Source organism: Osmerus mordax, chromosome 23 (genome assembly GCF_038355195.1).
Source record: "Osmerus mordax isolate fOsmMor3 chromosome 23, fOsmMor3.pri, whole genome shotgun sequence".
NCBI lineage: Eukaryota > Metazoa > Chordata > Actinopteri > Osmeriformes > Osmeridae > Osmerus > Osmerus mordax.
In genome coordinates this window covers 393,944-419,320 of record NC_090072.1, presented here as the reverse complement: position 1 = coordinate 419,320, position 25,377 = coordinate 393,944, and the positions used below count along the sequence as shown (strand labels likewise).

The 25,377-nt window shown below is 51.2% G+C and overlaps 3 protein-coding genes across 3 annotated transcripts; all 3 read right to left on the bottom strand.

Moving 5' to 3' along the window:
* Nucleotides 1-422: 422 nt before the first annotated feature.
* Nucleotides 423-5,388, bottom strand: cnga1b (cyclic nucleotide gated channel subunit alpha 1b). The gene is made up of 11 exons (XM_067261953.1): nucleotides 5,288-5,388; nucleotides 4,973-5,029; nucleotides 4,782-4,847; nucleotides 4,493-4,615; nucleotides 3,159-3,263; nucleotides 2,886-2,992; nucleotides 2,585-2,759; nucleotides 1,999-2,308; nucleotides 1,610-1,888; nucleotides 957-1,364; nucleotides 423-662 (listed from the first exon to the last, which is right to left on the bottom strand). Exons 1-11 carry the CDS (start codon nucleotides 5,386-5,388, stop codon nucleotides 423-425), a joined length of 1,971 nt encoding a protein of 656 aa, XP_067118054.1.
* Nucleotides 5,389-8,125: 2,737 nt separating this feature from the next.
* gltpd2a (glycolipid transfer protein domain containing 2a) lies at nucleotides 8,126-10,458 on the bottom strand. The gene is made up of 5 exons (XM_067261744.1): nucleotides 10,056-10,458; nucleotides 9,537-9,595; nucleotides 9,243-9,445; nucleotides 8,691-9,026; nucleotides 8,126-8,582 (listed from the first exon to the last, which is right to left on the bottom strand). Exons 1-5 carry the CDS (start codon nucleotides 10,138-10,140, stop codon nucleotides 8,354-8,356), a joined length of 912 nt encoding a protein of 303 aa, XP_067117845.1. The 5' UTR covers nucleotides 10,141-10,458; the 3' UTR covers nucleotides 8,126-8,353.
* A 10,350-nt stretch (nucleotides 10,459-20,808) lies between these two features.
* si:ch73-375g18.1 (kinesin-like protein KIF1C) lies at nucleotides 20,809-25,377 on the bottom strand (the record flags this gene model as incomplete). Its single annotated transcript, XM_067261952.1, has 2 exons — nucleotides 20,809-24,632; nucleotides 25,024-25,377. Coding segments are annotated over 2 exons (1,515 nt in total), but the record flags the coding sequence as incomplete, so codon positions are not given.

Sequence of the window (25,377 nt, the reverse complement as noted above, 5' to 3'; positions counted from 1 at the left end):
TGGAGAGGGGAGGGGTAAGAAGGAGAGGGGGGGGGGGGTAATGGTGGTAGATGGGGCAGGGGGGAGCGGTGGGGGAGAGATAAATACTAATCTCTACATGCCTAATACAAGCATCTTTCAAATGTAACTTGACAACATTATTCCAATCCACAGTAACAACTCTACTTTAATCTTTGGTTGTAGAAGACTAGAGCATTACAAGTTACCCCGCAGAGCGCAACAACACCCTCCATCACCTTGATCCTTATTACTACCCTGCTGTGGACACAAGCCCCTACCTCTTACATCACATCCTGCATCAGCGTTTTCCTTTCGCCCAGCATGCACTGCTCTTCCTGTAGAAGGTCCTACGAGGAGTGTCTCAGTGTCTCCGAAAATCTCCTCCCACTCCACTCATCCCTCCTTTCATCTCTTCTCCTCCCCTACTTCCTCTCCTCCTCTGCGGGGGGGGCGGGGGCCTCGAGGGCGGGGGCCTCGGGGGCAGGGGCCTCGGGGGGAACGATCTTCTTCTCCAGCCGGGTGACTCTGCGCTTCAGCTTCCCCTGCAGGGCCTCCTGCTGAGCGAGCAGCCGGGCGCAGCGTGTCTGCAGGGCGTCCAGCATCGACGCCATCTTCTCCACCTTCTCCTCCATGTCCTTGGGGTCTGGGCCCTGCATGGCCACCTGAACACACATGCGTAGAGATAAACACATGCATGTGTAGTGCAGTGCAGGAATGTAACTAGCATGTATCAGGTATGTAACCAGCATGTAACAGGCATGTAAACAGCATGTACCAGGTATGTGACATGCATGTACCAGGTATGTAACCAGCATCTACCAGGCATGTAAACAGCATGTACCAGGCATGTAACTAGAATGTACCAGGCATGTAACCAGCATGTACCAGGCATGTAAACAGCATGTACCAGGCATGTAAACAGCGTGTAGCAGGCATATAAAAAGCGTGTAGCGTACCTCCAGGTCGAGCAGGCCGTCCTTCATCAGGATCTGCCTGCCCTTCTCCTCCAGCATGGCCTTGGCGTCCGGGTACTCCGTCATGGCCTCCATCAGGTCGTCCTTGGTGAGGCAGAACAGATCGGAGTAGCCGATGCTGCGTATGTTGGCGGTCCTGCGGTTCCCGGCCCGGCTGCCCTTGATGGCCATGATGCTGATCTCCCCGAAGTAGCTCCCGTCACTAAGGACCACAAACTGCTTGATGCCGTCGTCAGCGACAACCGCCAGCTTGCCTTCCTTGATGATGTACATCTCGCGGCCGATGTCTCCCTTCTTGCAGATGTAGTCTCCGGGGCTGTACACCTGCGGCTGCAGCTTGAGCACCAGCTCCACCAGCAGCCCTGCCTCGCAGTCTGCAAAGATACGCACCTGGGGGGGGGTTAGGTGTGTGTACATGTGTGTGTACATGTGTGTGTACATGTGTGTGCGTGTATATATGTGTGTGTATATGTGTGTGTGTGTGTGTATATGTGTGTGTATATGTGTGTGTGTGTGTGTGTACATGTGTGTGCGTGTATATATGTGTGTGTATATGTGTGTGTATATGTGTGTATATGTGTGTGTGTGTATATGTGTGTGTGTATATGTGTGTGTGTGTGAGCCCCGCTCCCTACCTTCTTCAGGGTGTCCAGGTGGACGTTGATGGCGATCTCTGCCCTCAGCTTGTCAGGAAGGAACTTCAGCACCTCCCTCTCGTCCACAGCCTTCTTATTGGTCCACAGGTAGTCAAACCACTTGATCACCCGCTTCTCCAGGTCCTTGGTCACCTTGCGGAAGCTCATGTACTGTTTGATGGCGTCGATGCGCGCCTGAAAGTCTGCCCTGGCCGCGTTCATGTTGGTGATCATGGAGCCCACGTTTCCCACGATGGTGGCAAAGATCAGCACTCCCACCTGGAGGAGGAGGGTGTTAATGAGGCAGTGAATCTCTCTACAATGAATCAATAAATCAATATGTGGGGTAAATATTAATATATATCTCTACAACAGCAACAGTGACCCACCAGGAAGTCTGTGACCACGAAGAAGTACTCGGAGTTCTGTACGGGTGGCGGAGTCTCTCCTATGGTGGTGAGGGTGAGCGTGGACCAGTACATGCTGTAGGCATACTTCCTCACCAGGCGCCCAAACTCCGGGTGCGACACGTTGGGGTAGACGAAGGCGTCGGAGCCGAAGCCGATGGCCTTGGACACGGAGTAGTACAGGCAGGCGTTCCAGTGGATGATGATGACGATGTACATCACCAGGTTGGAGATACGCAGAACGTTGGGGAAGTTGGTCCGTGTTTCCGTGCGCTGGAAGAACTCCAGCATCCTGGTGGAAGGGGAGGGAGGAGGGCAGGTTACACCCGCAGACAGACATGTACACCCGCAGACAGACATGTACACACCCGCAGACAGACAGGTACACCCGCAGACAGACAGACACACAGGGACAGACAGACATGTACACACACAGGGACAGACAGACATGTAGACACACAGGGACAGACAGACATGTAGACACACAGGGACAGACAGACAGACATGTAGACACACAGGGACAGACAGACATGTAGACACACAGGGACAGACAGACAGGTACTCCTACCGGTTGATCCTGAAGAGCTTGTTGAGGCGTATCTCTGGGTAGTTGATCCCTAGGACCAGGTAGAACACATCAGTGGGAACCATGGAGACCAGGTCCAGCTTGAACTGCAGGCTGTTGAAGTAACGATCTCTCAGCTTCTTCTCATCCTTCACCAGCAGGCCCTGCTCCAGGTACCCTGGACACACACACACAGACTCACATTTATAATACACAAATATAAGTGAGTGTGTGTGTGTGTGAGGGTGTGTGTGTGTGCGTGTGTGTGTGTGCGTGCGTGCGTGCGTGCGTGTGTGTTACTCACCGGTCCGAGTCCTGAAGAACATGTCAGCCACGTAGATGACGTCAGAAGTGTAGTCGAGGATGAACCAGTAGACCAGGTATTCTAGCTGCAGCTCCTCAAAACACGCTCTGCACACACACACATGCACACGTACACACTCATCAAGGGGTTTGAAATGTTTTTTGTGTGTGTGTGTGGGGGGGGGGGGGGTGAGAGTGTGTTTGTGTGTATATGTGTGTGTGTGTGGGGTTGAGAGTGTGTGTGTGTATGTGGAGTTGAGAGTGTGTGTGTTACCTGGCTATTATGAGGGTCCAGTTGTACATGACAGGCATGGTGATAATGAATAGCCAGTTGTAGTAAATGTTTCCTGCTGGATCTATGGCTGTGATCTCTTTTGGACTGTGGGCACACACACACACACACATTAGTATGGTACGTCTTGAATGAAAGCAGATTAATAATAATAATAATATAATACCAATAATACAATAATAATACAATGTATTGTATCAATATCAATAATAACTATAACAATAATAATACAAATGAAATAACAAAAGAAGTAGTAATAATCAAATAAAAGTAATAATAACTAGAGAGGGTGTGGGGTGTGCTTGCGTCGGTTGCAAATGGTTGAGTTTTTTAAACTTAAATTGTATAAGTCATATTTGGGTAATTAAAATAAGCATGCATACTTATTATGTATGAAGATTACACAGATTAAAAAGTTTACATTTGTTGCTGCTCATTTACCCTTCTAAAATAATAAGAGTGTCTAATGAAATAGTCTTTTGTAGCCCTGCATGTTTATCTTCTCCAAATGACTGGGTTGTCAAAACATAAGTTGATAACCTGTCACTATAAGGTCAGTCACTGCTGCTGTTGCTAGCCAAACTTCACTGAGGGGATTGTTTGAATGCGCTGGAAATTAAAAACGTTTTTTTTATGTATATTTGAGTCCATACATTTGTAGATATAGCCCTAAATTTCAACTATATGGAAACGGATTATGAGGTCAAATATGGAGCTAAATCAGGGCCAAATGTTTTGTTAATTCGAAAAACAAAATCTATAGTTGAAAAACTAAAGCTTGACATTGAAAATGTAAGTTTTGGTCTAAAACTTGAAAAATAAAACCATTTATTCAAAAGAAAAATAAGTGTACCAATTTTGTGAATGTTGAATAAAGTTTCGATAAATTTCTGGAATTATTTTGAATAAATTATTAATTTTAATTTTTCACTTTTATATTTTCACAGTTTCACATTTCATGTTTTCAGATTCAAAGCTTTGTTTTTTACGACTTAAAATTTGTTTTTGAGTTTCATTTTTTTTTTGTTACTTTTGGCCCCGATTTTGCGTAGGGGGCGTGGCTTGAACTCAGAGGCGGGAATTATGAGTGACAACCTCGGCTACGAATGGCTCAAGGCTGTTCACACCAGATGCACATTTCTCCACACCGGTCAAAAGGGGGTGGGAAAATAAAGAATAATCAAGAATAAATAAATATATATGAGAGAGAACCATGGTTGTGCTCGCCGAAGGCAGGCACACCCAATAACAGTAGTAATAATAATAATAATAGTAATAATAATAATAATAATAATAAACACGTTTCTTCAGCTCACGCTTCTGCTTTGGCTTTCTCCTCCTTCTCTTTCTTCTCCTTCTCCTCCTTCTCTTTCTTCTCCTTCTCCTCCTTCTCTTTCTTCTCCTGCTCTTTTCTCTCCCGTTTCTCCTGCTTTTCTTTCCTATAGGAAGAGAGAGAGAGGGATGAGAGCAGGAGAGACAGGGAAAGAGAGGAGAGAGAGAGACAGAGATAGAGAGGAGAGAAAGAGACAGAGAGACAGAGAGAGGGAGGGAGGGATGGAGGGAGGGAGGGAGAGTGGGGTGTTTGGAGGGACAGGTTCTTCTTACTCCCTCTTCTCTTTTCTCTCCTTCTTTTCTTTCTTTTCTTTCTTCTTCTTCTTCTTTTCTTCTTCCCTGGAGTCAAAGCTCAAGTCATTACATAACAAATGACTCAGACAAACAGTATGTGAGTGTGTGTGTGTGTGTGTGTGTGTGTGAGTGTGTGTGTGTGAGTGTGTGTGTGACAGAGAGTTTCTTACTCTTCATTGTTGTTGCTGTTGTTGATGTTGAACAGAACTGGCCCGCTCCGTGTGGAGCTGGAGAGAAACATCCCAGAAGAACATCACCCTGTGCTAGCTTCCAGGTTCTAGGCTAAAGGTTCTAGGTTCTAGGTTCTAGGCTGTGGGTTGTAGACTCTAGGCTGTAAGTTGTAGGTTCTAGGTTCTAGGCTAAAGGTTCTAGGTTCTAGGTTCTAGGCTGTGGGTTGTAGACTCTAGGCTGTAAGTTGTAGGTTCTAGGTTCTAGGCTAAAGGTTCTAGGTTGTGGGTTCCAGGCTGTATGTTATAGGTTCTCACCCGTGTTCCTCCTCCATGTCTGTTAGGATGATGCGGGGCAGGATCAAGGTGGGGGCGGAGCCGGTGGGGGCGGGGCCAGCTGGGGTCACCCGTGCTGACATGGGAAGTACTTCCTGTTTTCTGTCAGGGATAGAAGAGAGGAGAAGAAAGGAGAGGAGAAGAGGAGGAGAGAGGAGAGGAGGAGAGAGGAGAGGGGGAGAGAGGAGAAAAGGAGAGAGGAGAGGAGGAGAGAGGAGAAGAGGAGAGAGGAGAAGAGGAGAGGATGTGTGTTGTTACTAAGAGACGTGTGTTTGCTAAGGACAATGTGTAGTTGTTGAGAGACAGTTGCCAGGGGGGGAAATTCCAAGCTCTAAGTCTTGTATGACAGAGAACAGGATATGTTAGTTGCTAGGCAACGGAGAATTAAACACGACTTGGCAGGCTGATCGTCATGGTAATGAGAAGTGACAGTTGCTAGGTCACTCAGGGTTGTCATGTCAACTATCAATATCCTTCATAATATCATCAATACAACTTTCAATATCCTTTATAATGTCATCAAAACAACTATCAATATCCTTTATAATATCATCAATACAACTGTCCATATCATTCCCAATATCACCATGACACCTGTCAACATCATCAATAATACAGAGCTGTTCATGTTGCTATGAGCAGTGTTGCTACGGTGACAGAGCCAGCAGTCCTCATACCTGATGAGGTGATGTTGTCGTGGGAACGCTGGTGGGATGCAGGGGTCGGTTTACTCACCTGGCACTAAGAAACGCTAATCACAGAATCCTGGGGATGGTGTCGACCAATCGGGACGCAAGCATATCATCATGGTAACCACGCCGGCCCACCCCAGTCCTGAAGGCTTCCGAGCAAGGGAATGTTCCTCCAGGAGAGAGAGAGAGGAGAGGAGAGAGGAGAGAGAGAGGGAAGGTGAGAGGGAAGGAGAGCGCGAGGGAGGGCTAGTTCAGGATGGTTTTCCCAGAGTTCATCTGGGTTCCAGGCACAATGACCCTCAGTGGGATTACTGGATTAACATGGGGAACACACACACACTCTTATAACTACACACACACTCTTATAACTACACACACACTTTTATAACCACACACACACTCTTATAACTACACACACACTTTTATAACCACACACACACTCTTATAACCACACACACACTCTTATAACCACACACACACTCTTATAACCACACACACACTCTTATAACCACACACACACTCTTATAACCACACACTCACACACACTCTTATAACCACACACACACACACACTCTTATAACCACACACTCACACACACTCTTATAACTACACACACACTTTTATAACCACACACACACTCTTATAACTACACACACACTTTTATAACCACACACACACTCTTATAACCACACACACACTCTTATAACCACACACACACTCTTATAACCACACACACACTCTTATAACCACACACACACTCTTATAACCACACACACACACACTCTTATAACCACACACTCACACACACTCTTATAACCACACGCACACACACACAAACTCTTGTAACCACACACATACACACTCCCTCCATCACACACACTGTTGTAACCACACACATACACACTCTTTCACATACACACACTGCTTAGACATGTGTTTTTGGTTAGTGTGTAAACACATTTAAACACATTTCACATGTTGGTAAAATGTGTAAAGAGGAGGAAAGAGACGGAAGAGGAGATAGAGAGAGGAGGGAGAGAGAGAGAGGAGTGAGGGAGAGAGGGAGAGGGAGAGAGAGAGGAGGGAGAGAGAGAGAGAGGAGGGAGACAGGGAGAGAGAGGGAGAGAGAGAGAGAGAGAGAGAGAGAGGAGGGAGAGGGAGAGAGAGAGGAGGGAGAGAGGGAGAGAGAGGGAGAGAGAGAGAGAGAGAGAGAGGAGGGAGAGGAGGGAGAGGGAGAGAGAGAGGAGGGAGAGAGGGAGAGAGAGGGAGAGAGAGAGAGAGGAGGGAGAGAGAGAGAGAGAGGAGGGAGAGAGGGAGGAGGGAGAGAGTGAGAGAGAGGAGGGAGAGAGAGAGAGGAGGTAGAGAGGGAGAGAGAGAGGAGGGAGAGAGTGAGAGAGAGAGGAGGAAGGGAGTGAGAGAGAGAGAGGAGGGAGAGAGGGAGAGAGTAAGGAGGGAGAGAGTGAGAGAGAGAGAGAGGAGGGAGAGAGTGAGAGGGAGAGAGGGAGGAGTGAGGAGTGAGGAGTGAGAGAGTAAGGAGGGAGAGAGTGAGAGAGAGAGGAGGGAGAGAGTGAGAGAGAGAGGAGGGAGAGAGTGAGAGTGAGAGAGGGAGAGAGGGAGGAGTGAGAGAGTGAGAGAGGGAGGAGTGAGAGAGTGAGAGAGGGAGGAGGGAGAGAGAGAGAGAGAGAGGATGGAGAGAGGGAGAGCGCGAAGGAGGCAGATTATTGTCACTAGGATATCTTTCTAGCTCTAACCCTATCTTGCTCACTCAGCTCTCTGGCTAATGAAGCTTATCACACACACACACACACAAACACCACCTCCCTAGTCTAATTCTCTATAAGCCTATCAAAGCTGCCTGTGAGGGTTACATGAGACAGAAGACAACAGTGTGTGTTTGTGTGTTTGTGTGTTTGTGTGCGTGTGTTTGTGTGTGTTTGTGTGTGTGTTTGTGGGAGAGACCAATGTTTTCCACGTGGAGCTACATGTTCCTTACACCCCTCTGCTGGTGGCAGAGCTGCATGGACACACAAGAATTACATTTGACAAATACAATGTAACCTTTACAATGTTTATGTATTTTTATTCGGATTGAAACACAGAATAAAAAAATTATTAAACTAATGTTTAGACAGATGGATGAGGTGACTGCTATCAAAAGAGAAAAGTCTAAAGACTTTGTTTGTCATTGTGGTTCCTGTGGGTATTCGCATAGCTGAGATGTGGTTCCTGGACTCTGACTGTCAGAACATTCGGCAAAATCGTTGTTTTTGATAAAAGTTAAATGAATCTCTAAATGAATCAAATGTAAATGTATACTGTTGTGTGTATGTGTGTTTGTGTGTGTGTGTGTGTGTGTCTACGGCAGCTCCAGCATGTTGTGTGTCTCCAGGAGGAGCTGTGTGCGTGTGTGTACCAGGCGGAGTGCGTGTGTGAGTGTGTGTAGAACAGGCCCTGCCTCGTCCTGGCTCCTCACACACACCAGCTCCAGGAACACTTGTCTCTCTGGCAGGGCCAGGAACAGCAGCTCTGCAGCCCGGCGCAGCAGCCAGGGGTGGTGTGGGGCCAGAGCCTGCAGGTACGCCTCCCTGTGGACAACCACCGTATCACACCCTGCCCTGAGCATGCACATACTCACACACCTGTGTGTGTGTTCCATGTGTGTGCAGATGTCTCCAGGTGTGTGTGTTTGTCACCTGCAGAGGTCTCCAGGTGAGCGGTACTGCCCTCCAGCATCAGGCCCCTCCCTCAGCCCCTCCAACAGCAGCTGTAACCATAGCAACGAGCGATGGAGCCTCAGCAACGTCCGACTCCCAGACCTACTCCGCCTCTCGAAGCTGACCACGCCCCTGCGTAGCTCCGTCTCCACCATGGAGCTCACCGAACTGTAGGCCCCTGGGACCTGTAGTTCAGACGGACCGCGTTTCCCAGCATGCTCTCTGTCCTCCAGGGCCAGCTGGCGAATCAGAGAGGTTTTCTCCTCAACCTTCTGAGAGAAGAAGCTGACCAGAGGCCCCAGAGAGTTCATAAACCTGGAGGGGGAGAGGAAAGAGGGGAGGGGAGGGGAGGGGAGGGGAGGGGAGGGGAGGGGAGGGGAGGGGAGGGGAGGGGAGGGGAGGGGAGGGGAGGGGAGGGGAGGGGAGGGGAGGGGAGGGGAGGGGAGGGGAGGGGAGATTTTAGTTCAGAGTTCAGAAACCTGAGAGTTGGAGGGAGAGAGAAGAGGGTGGATGGAAGCCAGTTCTGAGTACCTCAGTAGTTCGTCCCAGCTGTCCAGGTAGGGATCCAATAGGACGTCATTGTTCGGTCCGAGGGCGGAGCCAAGGTAAGCTAGGAGACGCCACACCTGGAACTGCTGACCTGGACACACCTGGAGAGGAGGGGCTTGGACAGCCACAGACACCTCCCCCTCCTCCCTCACTGCTAGTGAGACCGGCTGATCAGGAGGCAGTGACTGGGGGAGGGGGTACAAGAGGGCTCCGGTAAGAATCAATCAATGTGTGTGTGTGTGTGCGTGTGTGTGTGCGTGTGTGTGTGTTCCTTACTGCTTGTCGATGGAAGCTCAAGCAGGGGTGCCAGGATCTATCACAATCTCCCCCCTGAGCTGGAAACAAACACATCTTTAACACACACACAAACCACCCACATACACACACACATAACCCCCCCCCACACACACACACACACACACACATATGGTGAGTCAGGTGGCTGAGCGGTGAGGGAATCGGGCTCGTAATCTGAAGGTTGCCAGTTCGATTCCCGGCCGTGCAAAATGATGTTGTGTCCTTGGGCAAGGCACTTCACCCTACTTGCCTCGGGGGGAATGTCCCATACTGTAAGTCGCTCTGGATAAGAGCGTCTGCTAAATGACTAAATGTAAATGTAAATAACCTCCCCACATACACACACACACACACATAACCCCCCCCTCACACACACACACATAACCCCCCCCCCCACACAGACACACACACACACATAACCCCCCCACACACACACACACACACACATAACCCCCCCCCACACACACACACACACACACACACACACAGGTAACTTACGTAGCCAGTGGGAGGTGAGCAGAAGCACCATCAGCAGACAGCAGGACAGGAAGAGGAACACACACCTGCGACCACGCATCGCCATGCCGACACACACACACTCTGCACACACACTCTGCTCTGACACACCTTTCTCCTGAAACAAACACTCCTGTTTCTCTCAAACACTGATGCAACCATCTAAAGATCCTCTCTCTCCCCCTCTACCTCTCTCTCTGCCCTCTCTCTACCTCTCTCTCTCTCTCTGCCCTCTCTCTCTCTACCCCTATCTTTCTACCTGTCTTTCTCTCTCCTTTCTTTCTTCTTCTCCTCTCCCTCTCCTCTCTCCTGTCTCCTCTCTCTCCTTTGTCTCTCTCCCTCTCCTCTTTCCTGTCTCCTCTCTCTCCTTTGTCTCTCTCCCTCTCCTCGGCTCTCTGTGTCTCTGCTTCTGTTGTTGGCTTGCAGGTGGGCAAAGGTCACTCAGTTCCTGCTCAAGCCACACCCCTAGGAACACTTTGCACTTCACCTTTAACCTTTTATCTCCACACACAAACACACACACATAAGCACAAACACACACAAACAAACACACACAAACAAACACACACAAACACACACAAGCACAGATTGGCCTAACCCTGGGGTAGCTCCCTGTATCTCTGTCTCTGACCACGTTGGTCATCTTGGCATGAGAACACACACACACACACAGACACAGATGTCAGTTATGGTAGTTTATTAGTAGCGACCATGGCACAGAATTATGACTGTTATCAGACACACTGTAGCTGCTCAACGCTGCATTCCATTGGACCGCATTGGCCCCGCCTCCCTGCTGCTATTGGTCAGTGTTGGCCCCGCCTCCCTGGCTGAGTTTGCTGAGCTGGAGGTCTGGAGAGAGAATGGTATAAAGAGGTTCCATAATCATTTAATGAAAAGCCCCTCCCCTGTCACCATTAGGCCCCTCCCCTCTCCGCATTAGGCCCCTCCCCCTCACCATTAGGCCCCTCCCCCGGCCAGAGAAGACGAGCGTGAGCCCTCTGGAGGCGGAGACATGTTTGAGGGGGCGGGACTGAGAGCCTTTCAGCTCCGTCAGAAGCTCTGGACTGGAGAGAGACAGACTGGCTGTACACACACACACACACACACACACATATATATATATACACACAGTTAGCAACAACAGCATTTGAACTGCAGTCCTTTATGATTGTGCAGTATATCTCTCCAGCTTTCCCCCACCTCCCCTTCTCCCCCACCTCCCCAACACTTTTGACCACTTAGAGACTCACCCTGCAGGCTGGGGGAGGTGGGGGAGCAAGCCTGTGGACGGGGAGAGGAAGGGGGGGAGGAAAGGGAGGAGGTGGAGGAGGAGAGGGAGGAGGTGGGGGAGGGAGAGATGAGGACAGTGTTATCAAGAATGGAAGTCTCACTTATTCTGACTCTCTTCAGAAACTCTTCTTGGAGCTGGGGGTGTCTCAGAGAGAGGGGGTGAGTGGGGGAGGAGGAGGGGGAGGAGGAGAGAGAGGAGGTGGGGGAGGAGGAGGGGAGGGTGTGGGGTCTGGACACAGCTGGGGGGGAGGCAGTTGATGATGTCATCGGAATGATGAGGACCTCTCTGACAGTAGTGGTCTGGAGGAGAGGGGGGGAGAGAGGTGAGGGAAGGAGAGGGGGGGGAGAGAGGTGAGGGAAGGAGAGGGGGGGAGAGAGGTGAGGGAAGGAGAGGGGGGAGAGAGGTGAGGGAAGGAGAGGGGGGGAGAGAGGTGAGGGAAGGAGAGGGGGGGAGAGAGGTGAGGGAAGGAGAGGGGGGGAGAGAGGTGAGGGAAGGAGAGGGGGGGAGAGAGGTGAGGGAAGGAGAGGGGGGGGAGAGAGGTGTGTGTTATTACGTTACATTTACATTTATGCATTTAGCAGACGCTTTTATCCAATGCGACTTCCAAAAGAGAGCTTTACAAAAGTGCATAGATCAATGATCATAACAACGAGATAGCCCCAAACATTGCGGGTAACCAAAACATGAAGCATACATTGCGAAAACTAAATAAGTCCCAAAGGGAAGAACCATAAGAGAATGTAGTTAAACAAGATACAATTAAACAACATGAACCTCGAAAAAGCGCAAGGGTGTACCTGCGGAAAAAAGCAAGCAACAAAAATATATTACACAGCAAGTACAATAGTTTTAAGTCAGTTACAACTAACCAACAAGAGCAACAAGTTTCTCAATAAGAGTCATTGTGATCCTGGAGGAAACATCAGGTCCAGACGAACATTCCTAAATGCCGTTGTACACCCAACGTTATGTGTGTGTGTTTGTGTTTAAAGTGTGTTTAGGCCTCCTTACCTCTGACCCTTCCATCATGATACTGTAGTAGCTTTACCTACGACACACAAAAACACACGTACACACACATAGAAATGTACACACAGATATACAAATGTACACACACACACACGTATACAAATGTACACACACACACACACCATGATATTAATACTGGATTCATTATTTTAATTAATTTTGGCAAAAGTACAATCTCTGCCCCGCAGATGAGCAGTGACCCAAATCATGCGCACCCAACGTGGTTCGCCCCGCTACCGCCGATCCGGGCGCTCACCTGTCTTGAGACTCACTCCCCGTCACGCGGGGTCACCGGCTCGTACTCCCAGTTTAGTAGGCTGCTCTTAATAGCTCAGCGCGCCACTTCCCGTTACTTCTGTACACACATTCTAACCGGACAAAGTCTAATTCTAAGTCTAGATTAATGTACCGAGCCGATCCACGCACGCAAAGGCTCTCAGATGTTCTCTCCTGGCTGTGTTTCAGTGGTTCTCCGGACAGTTGAACCTGCACGGTAAAACCAGGCGCACACGCTCTTTAGAAACACACACTCCGTCTGCCTGGTGATTCACTGTTCCTCTGTCCTCTCAGCACCAACATTAATAATTGACGTATTTTATGGCTTGCAGTACAGGGGTTGTTGCCCTTGGTTACCAGCTGGGGTGAATCCATAAAGTCACATTAATGCCGTGCTCAATGTTGTACGTCTCCGGTTAGCTGTTTATAATGCCGGTAACGTTAACGTTACGCCTGTTCGTGATGGAAGAAGAAAGTATAGCCATTTACATTACATTTACATGTATTAATTTAGCCGACGCTTTTATAGCCAGCTAACAATATCCACAACAACTCAGCTTGGATGCGCAGCCTGACTGCTGGTCAGTAGGCCTACAGTAGGACTACAGTAACTACAGTACTTTCTTTGGAAACAAATCACTTCTCATTAAAGACGAGAGGCTGCCGTGTTTTGACTTCCAGATCTGCTCAGCCTCCCTCTCAGCCTCCCTCTCAGCCTCCCTCTCAGCCTCCCTCTCCGTCTCCCTCTCAGCCCCCTTCCCTCTAAGCCTCCCTCCCTCTCAGCCTCCCTCTCAGCCTCCCTCTCAGCCTCCTTCCCTCTCAGCCTCCTTCCCTCTCAGCCTCCCTCTCTCTCAGCCTCCCTCTCAGCCTCCCTCTCAGCCTCCCTCTAAGCCTCCCTCTCAGCCTCCCTCTCAGCCTCCCTCCCTCTCAGCCTCCCTCTCAGCCTCCCTCTCAGCCTCCCTCTCAGCCTCCCTCTTCCAGATCTGCTCAGCCTGCAATAAAGTAGCACAGTTCTGGACTTTAGCAGTCTGTCCTTGGATTGTTCTTGTATCGGTGCAGATGAATGTCAAAATATTGTTAGTTCTTATAATGAGAGTTTGTGTGTGTGTAGCACGTGCTACTGGCACAGACAGCAGACGCTGAGAAAAGACAGACAGACAGACAGATAGATAGATGACAGAAAGAGGGAGTCAGATGGCTGAGCGGTTAGGGAATCGGGATAGTAATCTGAAAATTGCCAGTTGCTCGGCCGTGCAAAAATGACGTTGTGTCCTTGGGCAAGGCACTTCACCCTACTTGCCTCGGGGGGGAATGTCCCTGTACTTACTGTAAGTCGCTCTGGATAAGAGCGTCTGCTAAATGTAAATGTAGATAGATAGACAGATAGATTTTTTTATTTTTAATAGACAGAGAAAGTCTATACAATGTTTCTATTCAGAGAGAACCCTACATTATCAGTGATTATAGCAGAAATAACTATAGTAATACATTATCCGTGATTATAGCATATAACTAAATGTATACATTATCAGTGATTATAGCAGACAGAACCATATTAATACATGATCAGTGATAATAGCAACAGAACTAAAACTAAGCCATGATGTCACTCAGGTACGATGACATCACTAGGATGTGATGATCACTCAGGTGTTCCTGACTGAGGAGGGAGGGTTCCACCCCAGGGCATGCTGGGTAGTAGAGACCACCAGTCTCCCCCTCTCCTCTCCTCCTCCCCCCCTGACACCTCCCACCCCCCCACCACCCACTCTCCCCCCTGCTCCCCAGCCTCCCCCCTCCTCCCCTCTTCTCTCCCCCCCCCCACAGTTTCCTCCCTCAAAACCAGACTGTAGCGTTTCTTGGACTCAACCCCTTCTCCTCCTGCTCCTCCTCCTCCCCTCCTCCCTCCATCCTCTATCATCTTCCAGCTCTCCTCCACACCCCTCCATCCCTCTATCTTCTCCTCCCTGCTGAACACTCGGTACATAGTCTTCCTGTGTACATCTCTCCTCCCCTCCCTCCCACCTCCTCCCTCCCTCTCTCCTCCTCCCTCCCTCCCACCTCCTCCCTCCCTCTCTCCTCCCCTCCCTCCCTCCATCCTGTCTGGGAGGGGCAGCATCCCTTCCCCTGACCCCTGACCTTCAGCTCCCCCCTTTGCTGCGGTCTCCAACATGACCACAACTCTCCCCCTCTCCCCCTCAACCCTCTCTCTCAACCCTCCTTCCCCCTCTCTCCCCCGCTCTCCCCCCTCCTCCTTGGAGATGAAGAGGACAGAGCGATAGACGGCCCTCACGCCCCCTCCCCCACCCAGGGGGAGGGGGAGTTTCTCAATAAGAGTCATTGTGATCCTGGAGGAAACATCAGGTCCAGACGAACATTCCTAAATGCCGTTGTACACCCAACGTTATGTGTGTGTGTTTGTGTTTAAAGTGTGTTTAGGCCTCCTTACCTCTGACCCTTCCATCATGATACTGTAGTAGCTTTACCTACGACACACAAAAACACACGTACACACACATAGAAATGTACACACAGATATACAAATGTACACACACACACACGTATACAAATGTACACACACACACACACCATGATATTAATACTGGATTCATTATTTTAATTAATTTTGGCAAAAGTACAATCTCTGCCCCGCAGATGAGCAGTGACCCAAATCATGCGCACCCAACGTGGTTCGCCCCGCTACCGCCGATCCGGGCGCTCACCTGTCTTGAGACTCACTCCCCGTCACGCGGGGTCACCGGCTCGTACTCCCAGTTTAGTAGGCTGCTCTTAATAGCTCAGCGCGCCACTTCCCGTTACTTCTGTACACACATTCTAACCGGACAAAGTCTAATTCTAAGTCTAGATTAATGTACCGAGCCGATCCACGCACGCAAAGGCTCTCAGATGTTCTCTCCTGGCTGTGTTTCAGTGGTTCTCCGGACAGTTGAACCTGCACGGTAAAACCAGGCGCACACGCTCTTTAGAAACACACACTCCGTCTGCCTGGTGATTCACTGTTCCTCTGTCCTCTCAGCACCAACATTAATAATTGACGTATTTTATGGCTTGCAGTACAGGGGTTGTTGCCCTTGGTTACCAGCTGGGGTGAATCCATAAAGTCACATTAATGCCGTGCTCAATGTTGTACGTCTCCGGTTAGCTGTTTATAATGCCGGTAACGTTAACGTTACGCCTGTTCGTGATGGAAGAAGAAAGTATAGCCATTTACATTACATTTACATGTATTAATTTAGCCGACGCTTTTATAGCCAGCTAACAATATCCACAACAACTCAGCTTGGATGCGCAGCCTGACTGCTGGTCAGTAGGCCTACAGTAGGACTACAGTAACTACAGTACTTTCTTTGGAAACAAATCACTTCTCATTAAAGACGAGAGGCTGCCGTGTTTTGACTTCCAGATCTGCTCAGCCTCCCTCTCAGCCTCCCTCTCAGCCTCCCTCTCAGCCTCCCTCTCCGTCTCCCTCTCAGCCCCCTTCCCTCTAAGCCTCCCTCCCTCTCAGCCTCCCTCTCAGCCTCCCTCTCAGCCTCCTTCCCTCTCAGCCTCCTTCCCTCTCAGCCTCCCTCTCTCTCAGCCTCCCTCTCAGCCTCCCTCTCAGCCTCCCTCTAAGCCTCCCTCTCAGCCTCCCTCTCAGCCTCCCTCCCTCTCAGCCTCCCTCTCAGCCTCCCTCTCAGCCTCCCTCTCAGCCTCCCTCTTCCAGATCTGCTCAGCCTGCAATAAAGTAGCACAGTTCTGGACTTTAGCAGTCTGTCCTTGGATTGTTCTTGTATCGGTGCAGATGAATGTCAAAATATTGTTAGTTCTTATAATGAGAGTTTGTGTGTGTGTAGCACGTGCTACTGGCACAGACAGCAGACGCTGAGAAAAGACAGACAGACAGACAGATAGATAGATGACAGAAAGAGGGAGTCAGATGGCTGAGCGGTTAGGGAATCGGGATAGTAATCTGAAAATTGCCAGTTGCTCGGCCGTGCAAAAATGACGTTGTGTCCTTGGGCAAGGCACTTCACCCTACTTGCCTCGGGGGGGAATGTCCCTGTACTTACTGTAAGTCGCTCTGGATAAGAGCGTCTGCTAAATGTAAATGTAGATAGATAGACAGATAGATTTTTTTATTTTTAATAGACAGAGAAAGTCTATACAATGTTTCTATTCAGAGAGAACCCTACATTATCAGTGATTATAGCAGAAATAACTATAGTAATACATTATCCGTGATTATAGCATATAACTAAATGTATACATTATCAGTGATTATAGCAGACAGAACCATATTAATACATGATCAGTGATAATAGCAACAGAACTAAAACTAAGCCATGATGTCACTCAGGTACGATGACATCACTAGGATGTGATGATCACTCAGGTGTTCCTGACTGAGGAGGGAGGGTTCCACCCCAGGGCATGCTGGGTAGTAGAGACCACCAGTCTCCCCCTCTCCTCTCCTCCTCCCCCCCTGACACCTCCCACCCCCCCACCACCCACCCTCCCCCCTGCTCCCCAGCCTCCCCCCTCCTCCCCTCTTCTCTCCCCCCCCCCACAGTTTCCTCCCTCAAAACCAGACTGTAGCGTTTCTTGGACTCAACCCCTTCTCCTCCTGCTCCTCCTCCTCCCCTCCTCCCTCCATCCTCTATCATCTTCCAGCTCTCCTCCACACCCCTCCATCCCTCTATCTTCTCCTCCCTGCTGAACACTCGGTACATAGTCTTCCTGTGTACATCTCTCCTCCCCTCCCTCCCACCTCCTCCCTCCCTCTCTCCTCCTCCCTCCCTCCCACCTCCTCCCTCCCTCTCTCCTCCCCTCCCTCCCTCCATCCTGTCTGGGAGGGGCAGCATCCCTTCCCCTGACCCCTGACCTTCAGCTCCCCCCTTTGCTGCGGTCTCCAACATGACCACAACTCTCCCCCTCTCCCCCTCAACCCTCTCTCTCAACCCTCCTTCCCCCTCTCTCCCCCGCTCTCCCCCCTCCTCCTTGGAGATGAAGAGGACAGAGCGATAGACGGCCCTCACGCCCCCTCCCCCACCCAGGGGGAGAGAGATGTCCTTGACTCCTCCACCTCCCTCCCTGCGCTGGAAAGTCAGCAGCCTAACGGCCCCCCCTCCCCTCCCCCGCACCTCCCCCCTGAGGGGGGAGTACACACTCCTGTAGGTCCTCAGTAACCAAGCAACGATCACACACACACTCGCCCCCGACAACACACACAGCAACACACACCCTGCTAACAGCCAGCAGCAGAACACCTTGCCCTGCCGCCTGGCAGCCCAGACCCTGGGGTCAGGGGTCAGGGCTGGGGGGGCAGGGGTTAGGAGCTGGGGTCTCCACGGTGCTCTGGTGGATGTAATGATGCTGTCTCTCCTGTAGATGGCGGTAGAGATCTCCGACCAGAACCAGGTCACTACCTCCCAGCTGTCCATTTCTGTGGACAAGGACGTGGATGGAGGGAGGGAGGTGGTGGATGCTAGATAGAAAGGGGTAGTTTTCATAGTGGTGGGGGTAGGTTTCATAGTGGAGGGGGTAGTTTTCATAGTGGTGGGGGTAGGTTTCCTAGTGGAGGGGGTAGGTTTCATAGTGGAGGGGGTAGTTTTCAGATTGGAGGGGGTAGTTTTCATAGTGGTGGGGGTAGGTTTCATAGTGGAGGGGGTAGTTTTCAGATTGGAGGGGGTAGTTGGTTTGATGGGGGCAGTTGTCGGGACTGTAGTTACCTGGAATGCGAATGAGGTAGAGGGCATTAAAGACCTACTCTCCGAGGCCGGGGGGATCCAGGGGTCCATATCCCCCAGAGGGGGCCCGGTGGGGGGTGGGGGGCAGTAGTCCCACTCCTCCAGCTCCACCACGGGCCTCCCTTTCAGCGACGGGGGTGTCTCACACACCACACTGGTTGCCTCACTGACGATGGTGTCTCCGTCTCTGACGTAGTAGTTGTAGTCGTAGTCCTCCAGGTGGCGCCGCAGGTAGCCCAGCGAGCAGGAGCAGCTCCAGGGGTTCAGGGAGAGGAAGAGGTAGGGCACGTCCGGCCGGCGGGAGAACCAGTCGTCCGGGAGCATCTGTACACGGTTCTGGTCCAGGTACAAGGTCTCCAGGACGGGCAGCGGGCCAAGGAGGAGGGGGGGGAGGATGGAGAGACGGTTGGAGGAGAGGTCAAGGATCTGGAGGAGGGGTGGAGGGGAGGGCAGTTAGTGTGCGCTCATGACTGTGTGTGTGTGTGTGTGTGTGTATGTATGTGTGTGTGTGTGTGTTCGCGCGCTCATGACTGTGTGTGTGTATGTATGTGTGTGTGTGTGTTTGTGTATGTGTGTATGTGTGTGTGTGTGTGTGTGTGTTTGTTTGTGTGTGTGTGTGTGTGTGTGTGCACGCGCTCATGACTGTGTGTGTGCCCTCACCTCCAGTGTACTGAGCCCATGGAGGCTGAGATCAGACAGGGACTCCAGCTGGTTGTTCTGGAGGTACAGCTCAGTCACACCCGGGCAGGCCCCCAGGGCCTTGGCAGCCAGGGAGCGGATTTGATTCCCTCCCAGGCGGAGCACCCTGAGGCTGGGTAGAATGGGGCTGGGGCTGGGGGTGATCTCGGGGACCAGGTTGTGACTCAGGTCCAGCTCGTACAGGTCTGGGAGGACAGTGTAGGACGACCAGGAGAGGGAGGGCAGCTGGTTCTGAGGGAACAGCAGGACCTGGTTTGAATAGAACATGTCCCTTAGGTGTTATTACATGTCATATAGGGGTTGTAACATGTCATATAATTTATAATATGTCATTTAGGGGTAATAACAGGTCAACTACATTTTATAAGATGCAATTTAGAAGTTATAGCATGTCATACAGAGGTTCGAACATGTCACATATAGGTTATAACATGTCATTTAGAGGTTAGAGCATGTCATTTAGAAGTTATAACATCTCATATTGAGGTTATAACATGTCATATAGAGGTTATAAAATGGCATATAGAGGTTATAACATGGCATATAGAGGTTATAACATACTAAGGGTCATAGCTACCTTGTTGCTGGCATGGATTCCGGGGGGGAGGTCGGTGAACCCGGCCAACGTACAGTTCAGCCGCGGACGGTGGTCCTTGTCGCGGTCACTATGGCAACCTGTGGGCTCGGCCCCGGCGCGGGCGAGGAAGAGGAGGAAGAAGAGGTGCATCTCCAGGCGGTCTAACGAGCTTCTGGTGAACACTGCTGCTCGCCCAGAACACACTGCCCTGTGTGAGTGTGTGTGTGTTAGCGTGTGTGTGTATGTGACAGCAGATATGTTGACTGTGTACAGTATGATATCATGTGACAGCAGATATGTTGACTGTGTACAGTATCATGTCATGTGACAGGCAGCTTTCCTGTCCCTAAACCACACTCACTTCCTGGTCCTGCACCTGTCAATCATCTGTATAGCATCACTCACATACACACTCATATACACACACACCCTCATGTACACAGTCACACACACACACTCACATACACACACACTGGAAGCTGTAATCTCTAGTTCTGCAGGCAAATACTCTACCACTGAGCTATACCCATCCCAGATCATCTGTAGAACAGCACACTCACTCACACACACACCCAGTCACACACACACACACCCAGTCACACACACACAGTCACACACACACACAGTCACACACACACCCAGTCACACACACACACACACAGTCACACACACACACACACACAGTCACACACACACACCCAGTCACACACACACACACACACACACACACAGTCACACACACACCCAGTCACACACACACCCAGTCACACACACACACACACAGTCACACACACACCCAGTCACACACACACACACACCCAGTCACACACACACACACCCAGTCACACACACACACACACACACAGTCACACACAGTCACACACACACACAGTCACACACACACACAGTCACACACAGTCACACACACACACAGTCACACACACACACAGTCACACACAGTCACACACACACCCAGTCACACACACACACAGTCACACACACACACAGTCACACACACACTCAGTCACACACACACACACACCCAGTCACACACACACCCAGTCACACACACACCCAGTCACACACACACTCAGGAAGCAGCCAGAGACTGTGTCAGATGGACTCTTTATTGTTCAGAGGTACACCTTCACATCAGCACAAATACAGAGATGAAAAGATCAAAGACACACAGGAAGGACGATGGCAGCTGTGGGGGGGAGACCCGCTGGAGGTCCAAGGTCTTGACTGGCCAGGGTCAGGGGTGGGCGGGACTTGAACCCAGAGTGTTGCCGTGGCATCGACTCCCCCCCTCCTCCCCCACCTAAAGCACTCTAACTAACGCATGCCAGGCTACGCTCCACGCAACACACACACACCCATTCACACACACACCCAGTCACACACACACCCAGTCACACACACACCCATTCACACACACACCCAGTCACACACACACCCATTCACACACACACCCAGTCACACACACACCCAGTCACACACACACCCATTCACACACACACCCAGTCACACACACACCCATTCACACACACACCCAGTCACAAACAAACATAATTTTGTGTGCCACACAAAAGCAGGACAGTATACCCATCAACTTATGCGATAAACAAACACACACACATACAGCACACACACACACAGCACACACACATACAGCACACACACATACAGCACACACACATACAGCACACACACATACAGCACACACACACAGCATACACACACACACATACAGCACACACACATACAGCACACACACATACAGCACACACACGAGCAGTTAAGGCAAGCAGACTCTTCATGGAGGACAGCAGAGCAAATAACTGGTGATGTCATCACACAGGGACATGTCATCACAGAGGGACATGTCATCACAGAGGGACATGTCATCACAGAGGGACAGGTCATCACAGGGGGACATGTCACTGGTGATGTCATCACAGCATAGATATGCCAGCCTGGGTTACATCAGAAAAGCCAGCAGATTAAAACACAACATCAAAACTCATGATAATAAAAGATTAAACAACCACATCTCCCACAAAGCCCTGCGGCACCGGCACTTAGATTGTCCTTTGATTGGTCGAGAGAGCTGAGCCGGAAGTACACATGCTTCCGGCCTCTCAGCTGGCCAATCGGAATATGACTTCCTGTGTTCCACGTCCTGTTTTGTCGTCATGGTTACTGCCCACCTCCCTAGCCAAGGGTGTCGTTTAGGGGAGCTTTCCCATTGGTTAATATCCAAGTGTGGAGAAACTCCACTCGTCATTTCCCAGAAGCCTCTGCTCCATCCTGAGGAGGCCAGGGGTCACTGTCTAACCTTTGACCTTGATAACTCCTACTAAATCCTCCCAGCCTTATAAGGTAAAGGACACTTCCTCCCAGCCTTATAAGGTAAAGGACACTTCCTCCCAGCCTTATAAGGTAAAGGACACTTCCTCCCATCCTTATAAGGTAATAGCCACATCCTAACAACCTTTTTAGGTAATATTTAGTCACATCCATGTACTAGAGGTATGTCTCCTATAACATCTAGAATCTCTAGTCTTATTGTGAAAATCCTGTTGAGTCATCAACTCTTCTTCTTCCTTTCATCCATCTTCCTCTCCTTCATTCTTCCTCTCTCCAGCCTCTCTCTCTGTTTCAACTCTTCTCATGAACCCGGGGTTTATTAACATTCTATCTTCCCTCAAAAGTTAAACACACACAAAAAGTTCTTAAACATACTGTGTAATTAATTTCCCAAAGTGACGTGTGTGTATTTGTACATGGGTGTGGGGTGTGTGTTTATGTGTGTGAGAGAGTGTGTATATGTGAATCTCTCTCTGTTTTGCTCTGTGTCTCTACATCTCTCTCTCTATCTCTACTTGTCTTTATCTCTGTATCTCTCTCTCTTTCTCTCTCTCTGCTTCTCCCTCTTCTCTCATCACCATAATCACAGAGGTAGTTCATTCTACACATAACCAGTCAGGGTGTGTGTGTCTGTCACTCAGTAAAGCATCCCCTCCTCTGGGGGGCGCCACAGGCCAGCTCTCTTTGGCTACTTCAGCAACTACGCTACCGTTTCAACGATAACACACTAGCCCACACTAAACCTTGCGGTCACAGGCTTACAGCTCGGCACATGCTAACACAGGCTAGGTTAGCACATGCTACCAGCCTAGCATATGCTAACCATGCTAGGTTAGCACATGCTAACACAGGCTAGGTTAGCAAATGCTAACATCAACAGCCCCGGCTAACAGGCTAGCTCTAGCTAGGCTTCTCGTTAGTATAAATCTGGTGTCCGAGGCACCAAGGAACACATCAATAGACTCTTCATATATTTATATAAAAATCTTCCTGTGCATAAAAGAAAACAAACAACAGATAATAACTATATATAAGGAACCAGAAGGTCCTTCTAAAACACCACATGTCCTATATGTGGAAGGTATCAGCAAGCTACTACACACACACACGCACACACACACACACACACACACACTGCACAGCAGGACCACACACACATTGTGTGTGCGAGAGGTTATTTGGCGTTGTGTGTGAGTAACACAGAACGTGCACACTCATCATTTGTTGTGCGTTAAGCAGAGTGCTGACACACGCACACACACTCACACACACACACACACACACACACACACACTCACACACACAGCCTACGGCAGTGATGCCCCTGGAGGCCAGTCTGGCCGTCCGGTGGGACTGCAGTGTTGCGGTGACCTTGGGGTCAGGGGTCAGGAAGAACCCCTCAGGGTTCAGAGGTCATAGGTCACACAGGCGTCTCCTTGTTTTTCAGATCGGGGGCGCTGAACTGCCTCCTCATGCGAGGGGGGGTGTTGAAGCCCCAGCCTGGGCCCCCCGGCCCCCCCGGCCCCCCTGGCCCCCCTGGCCCCGCCTGAGGGTGAGAGGGGCGGGGCAGCGAGTGGTAGTGAGGGTTTGGGAAGGGCTGGAAGGGGCCGTTGTGGATGGGGGGGTTGTGGAAGGGGCCGTTGTGCATGGGGGGGTTGTGGAAGGGGGGGTTGTGGTTGTTGAAGTACGGGTGGAACTGCTGCTGCTGCCCCCCCCCACCCTGCCGCCCCCCCCCCTCTCTGCTGGTACTGCTCCCTAGGCTCTGCCCCTGGACTCTGAGAACCCCGCCTGTATCGCGGTCGCCCCTGGTGACCAGACCCAACCCCGCCCCCTCCGCCTCCGTGGTTACCGTTGTTGTTGTGGTTGCCGTGCCGACTGTTGCCGTGGGTGGAGCTGTCCAGAGAGTTCCGGCGGTATCGTTGCTGATGCTGCTGGAAGAAGTGGGGGTTTCCCTGGTTACCATTGCCCTGGTTACGCTGTTGCCAGGCGCGGTGGGGGCTCGGGGTGCGCATACGGGGGGGGGGCATCTGGAAGGGGAGGGGCAGCAGGGGGGCGGACTGCCCCGGAGGGGGGGGCATCATGGGAGGAGGTGGGGACCCTGTCCCTTTACCCCCTCCCTGCCCCTCTCCCCCCTCCTCGCCTCCCCCCTCCTCCCCCGCCAGACCCAGCATGGCCGCCGTGGCCGGACCCCAGGACAGCCGGTGGTGGGGGTTGCTCTTGAAGGGGAACTTGAGCTTGCAGTCCTGGGGGGGGATGAAGCGGCCCGTGCCCGGCAGGTGTACGGGGGTGAGGGGGGTGGGGCCGGGGGTGAGGCTGGGGGCGAGGCTGGGGGTGAGGCCGGAGGCCTGGCTGTTCTGCCGCAGCTTCTTGGTGATGCTCTGTTGCTGCAGGTTGAGCAGACGGGCCTGCTCCTGTTTGAGCCAGCGCAGACGGCCCCTCCTGAACGCTGCGTCCTCCTCCATCAAACGAGTCACACGCACCTCCTTAGGGGCCCCGCCCTCCCCCCCCTCCCCCTCCTCCCCCCCCTCATCGCCCTCCTCATCATCATCATCATCCATGCCGTCGTCCTGGAAACACATACGAGGGTGGGAGTGACAGTTTGTGTGTGAGTGTGTGTACCTGTCCAGCAGGCAGGGTGTGTGTGTGTGTGTGTGTGTGTACCTGTCCAGCAGGCAGGGTGTGTGTGTGTGTGTGTGTGTGTGTACCTGTCCAGCAGGCAGGGTGTGTGTGTGTGTGTGTGTGTACCTGTCCAGCAGGCAGGGTGTGTGTGTGTGTGTGTGTGTGTGTGTACCTGTCCAGTAGGCAGGGTGTGTGTGTGTGTGTACCTGTCCAGCAGGCAGGGTGTGTGTGTGTGTGTGTGTGTACCTGTCCAGTAGGCAGGGTGTGTGTGTGTGTGTGTGTGTGTGTGTGTGTGGTACCTGTCCAGCAGGCAGGGTGTGTGTGTGTGTGTGTGTGTACCTGTCCAGAAGGCAGGGTGTTCTCCATGCGGACCATGCGGTCTCTCAGGGCTCGGATCTCTTCGTCCTTCATGTTGTTCTGCAGCTTCACTTCCTGCAGGACATCTGTCAGCTTATCAATGTGGGCCTTCAGGTCGTACACTCCCCCGCCCTCTCCTCCCCCCTCCTCCCCCGCCTCCCCCCTCTCCTCCCCAATGCCCACAGTCTCCCACACATCCTGGGCAACGGCGCGCCAGGTGTCTCTCTCCTGCTGGTCTCTCTTGGAGTACATCCTGCACAGCTCTTTCATCTTCACGATCGCCAGCGCCTCGATCTCCTGGCGAGAGTGCCGGAAGTCTCCAAGGGCCACCTGGGG

Coding starts and splice junctions, on each gene's coding strand:
- cnga1b (XM_067261953.1), bottom strand. CDS start 5,388: ATGTCAGCACGGGTGACCCCAGCTGGCCCCGCCCCCACCGGCTCCGCC. Junction 4,848..4,972: donor AACAGCAACAACAATGAAGA/GTAAGAAACTCT, acceptor CTTTGACTCCAG/GGAAGAAGAAAAGAAGAAGA. Junction 2,993..3,158: donor TGGACCCTCATAATAGCCAG/GTAACACACACA, acceptor GTGTGTGTGCAG/AGCGTGTTTTGAGGAGCTGC.
- gltpd2a (XM_067261744.1), bottom strand. CDS start 10,140: ATGGCGATGCGTGGTCGCAGGTGTGTGTTCCTCTTCCTGTCCTGCTGT. Junction 9,446..9,536: donor TGAGCTTCCATCGACAAGCA/GTAAGGAACACA, acceptor CCCCTCCCCCAG/TCACTGCCTCCTGATCAGCC. Junction 8,583..8,690: donor TCACCTGGAGACCTCTGCAG/GTGACAAACACA, acceptor GGTTGTCCACAG/GGAGGCGTACCTGCAGGCTC.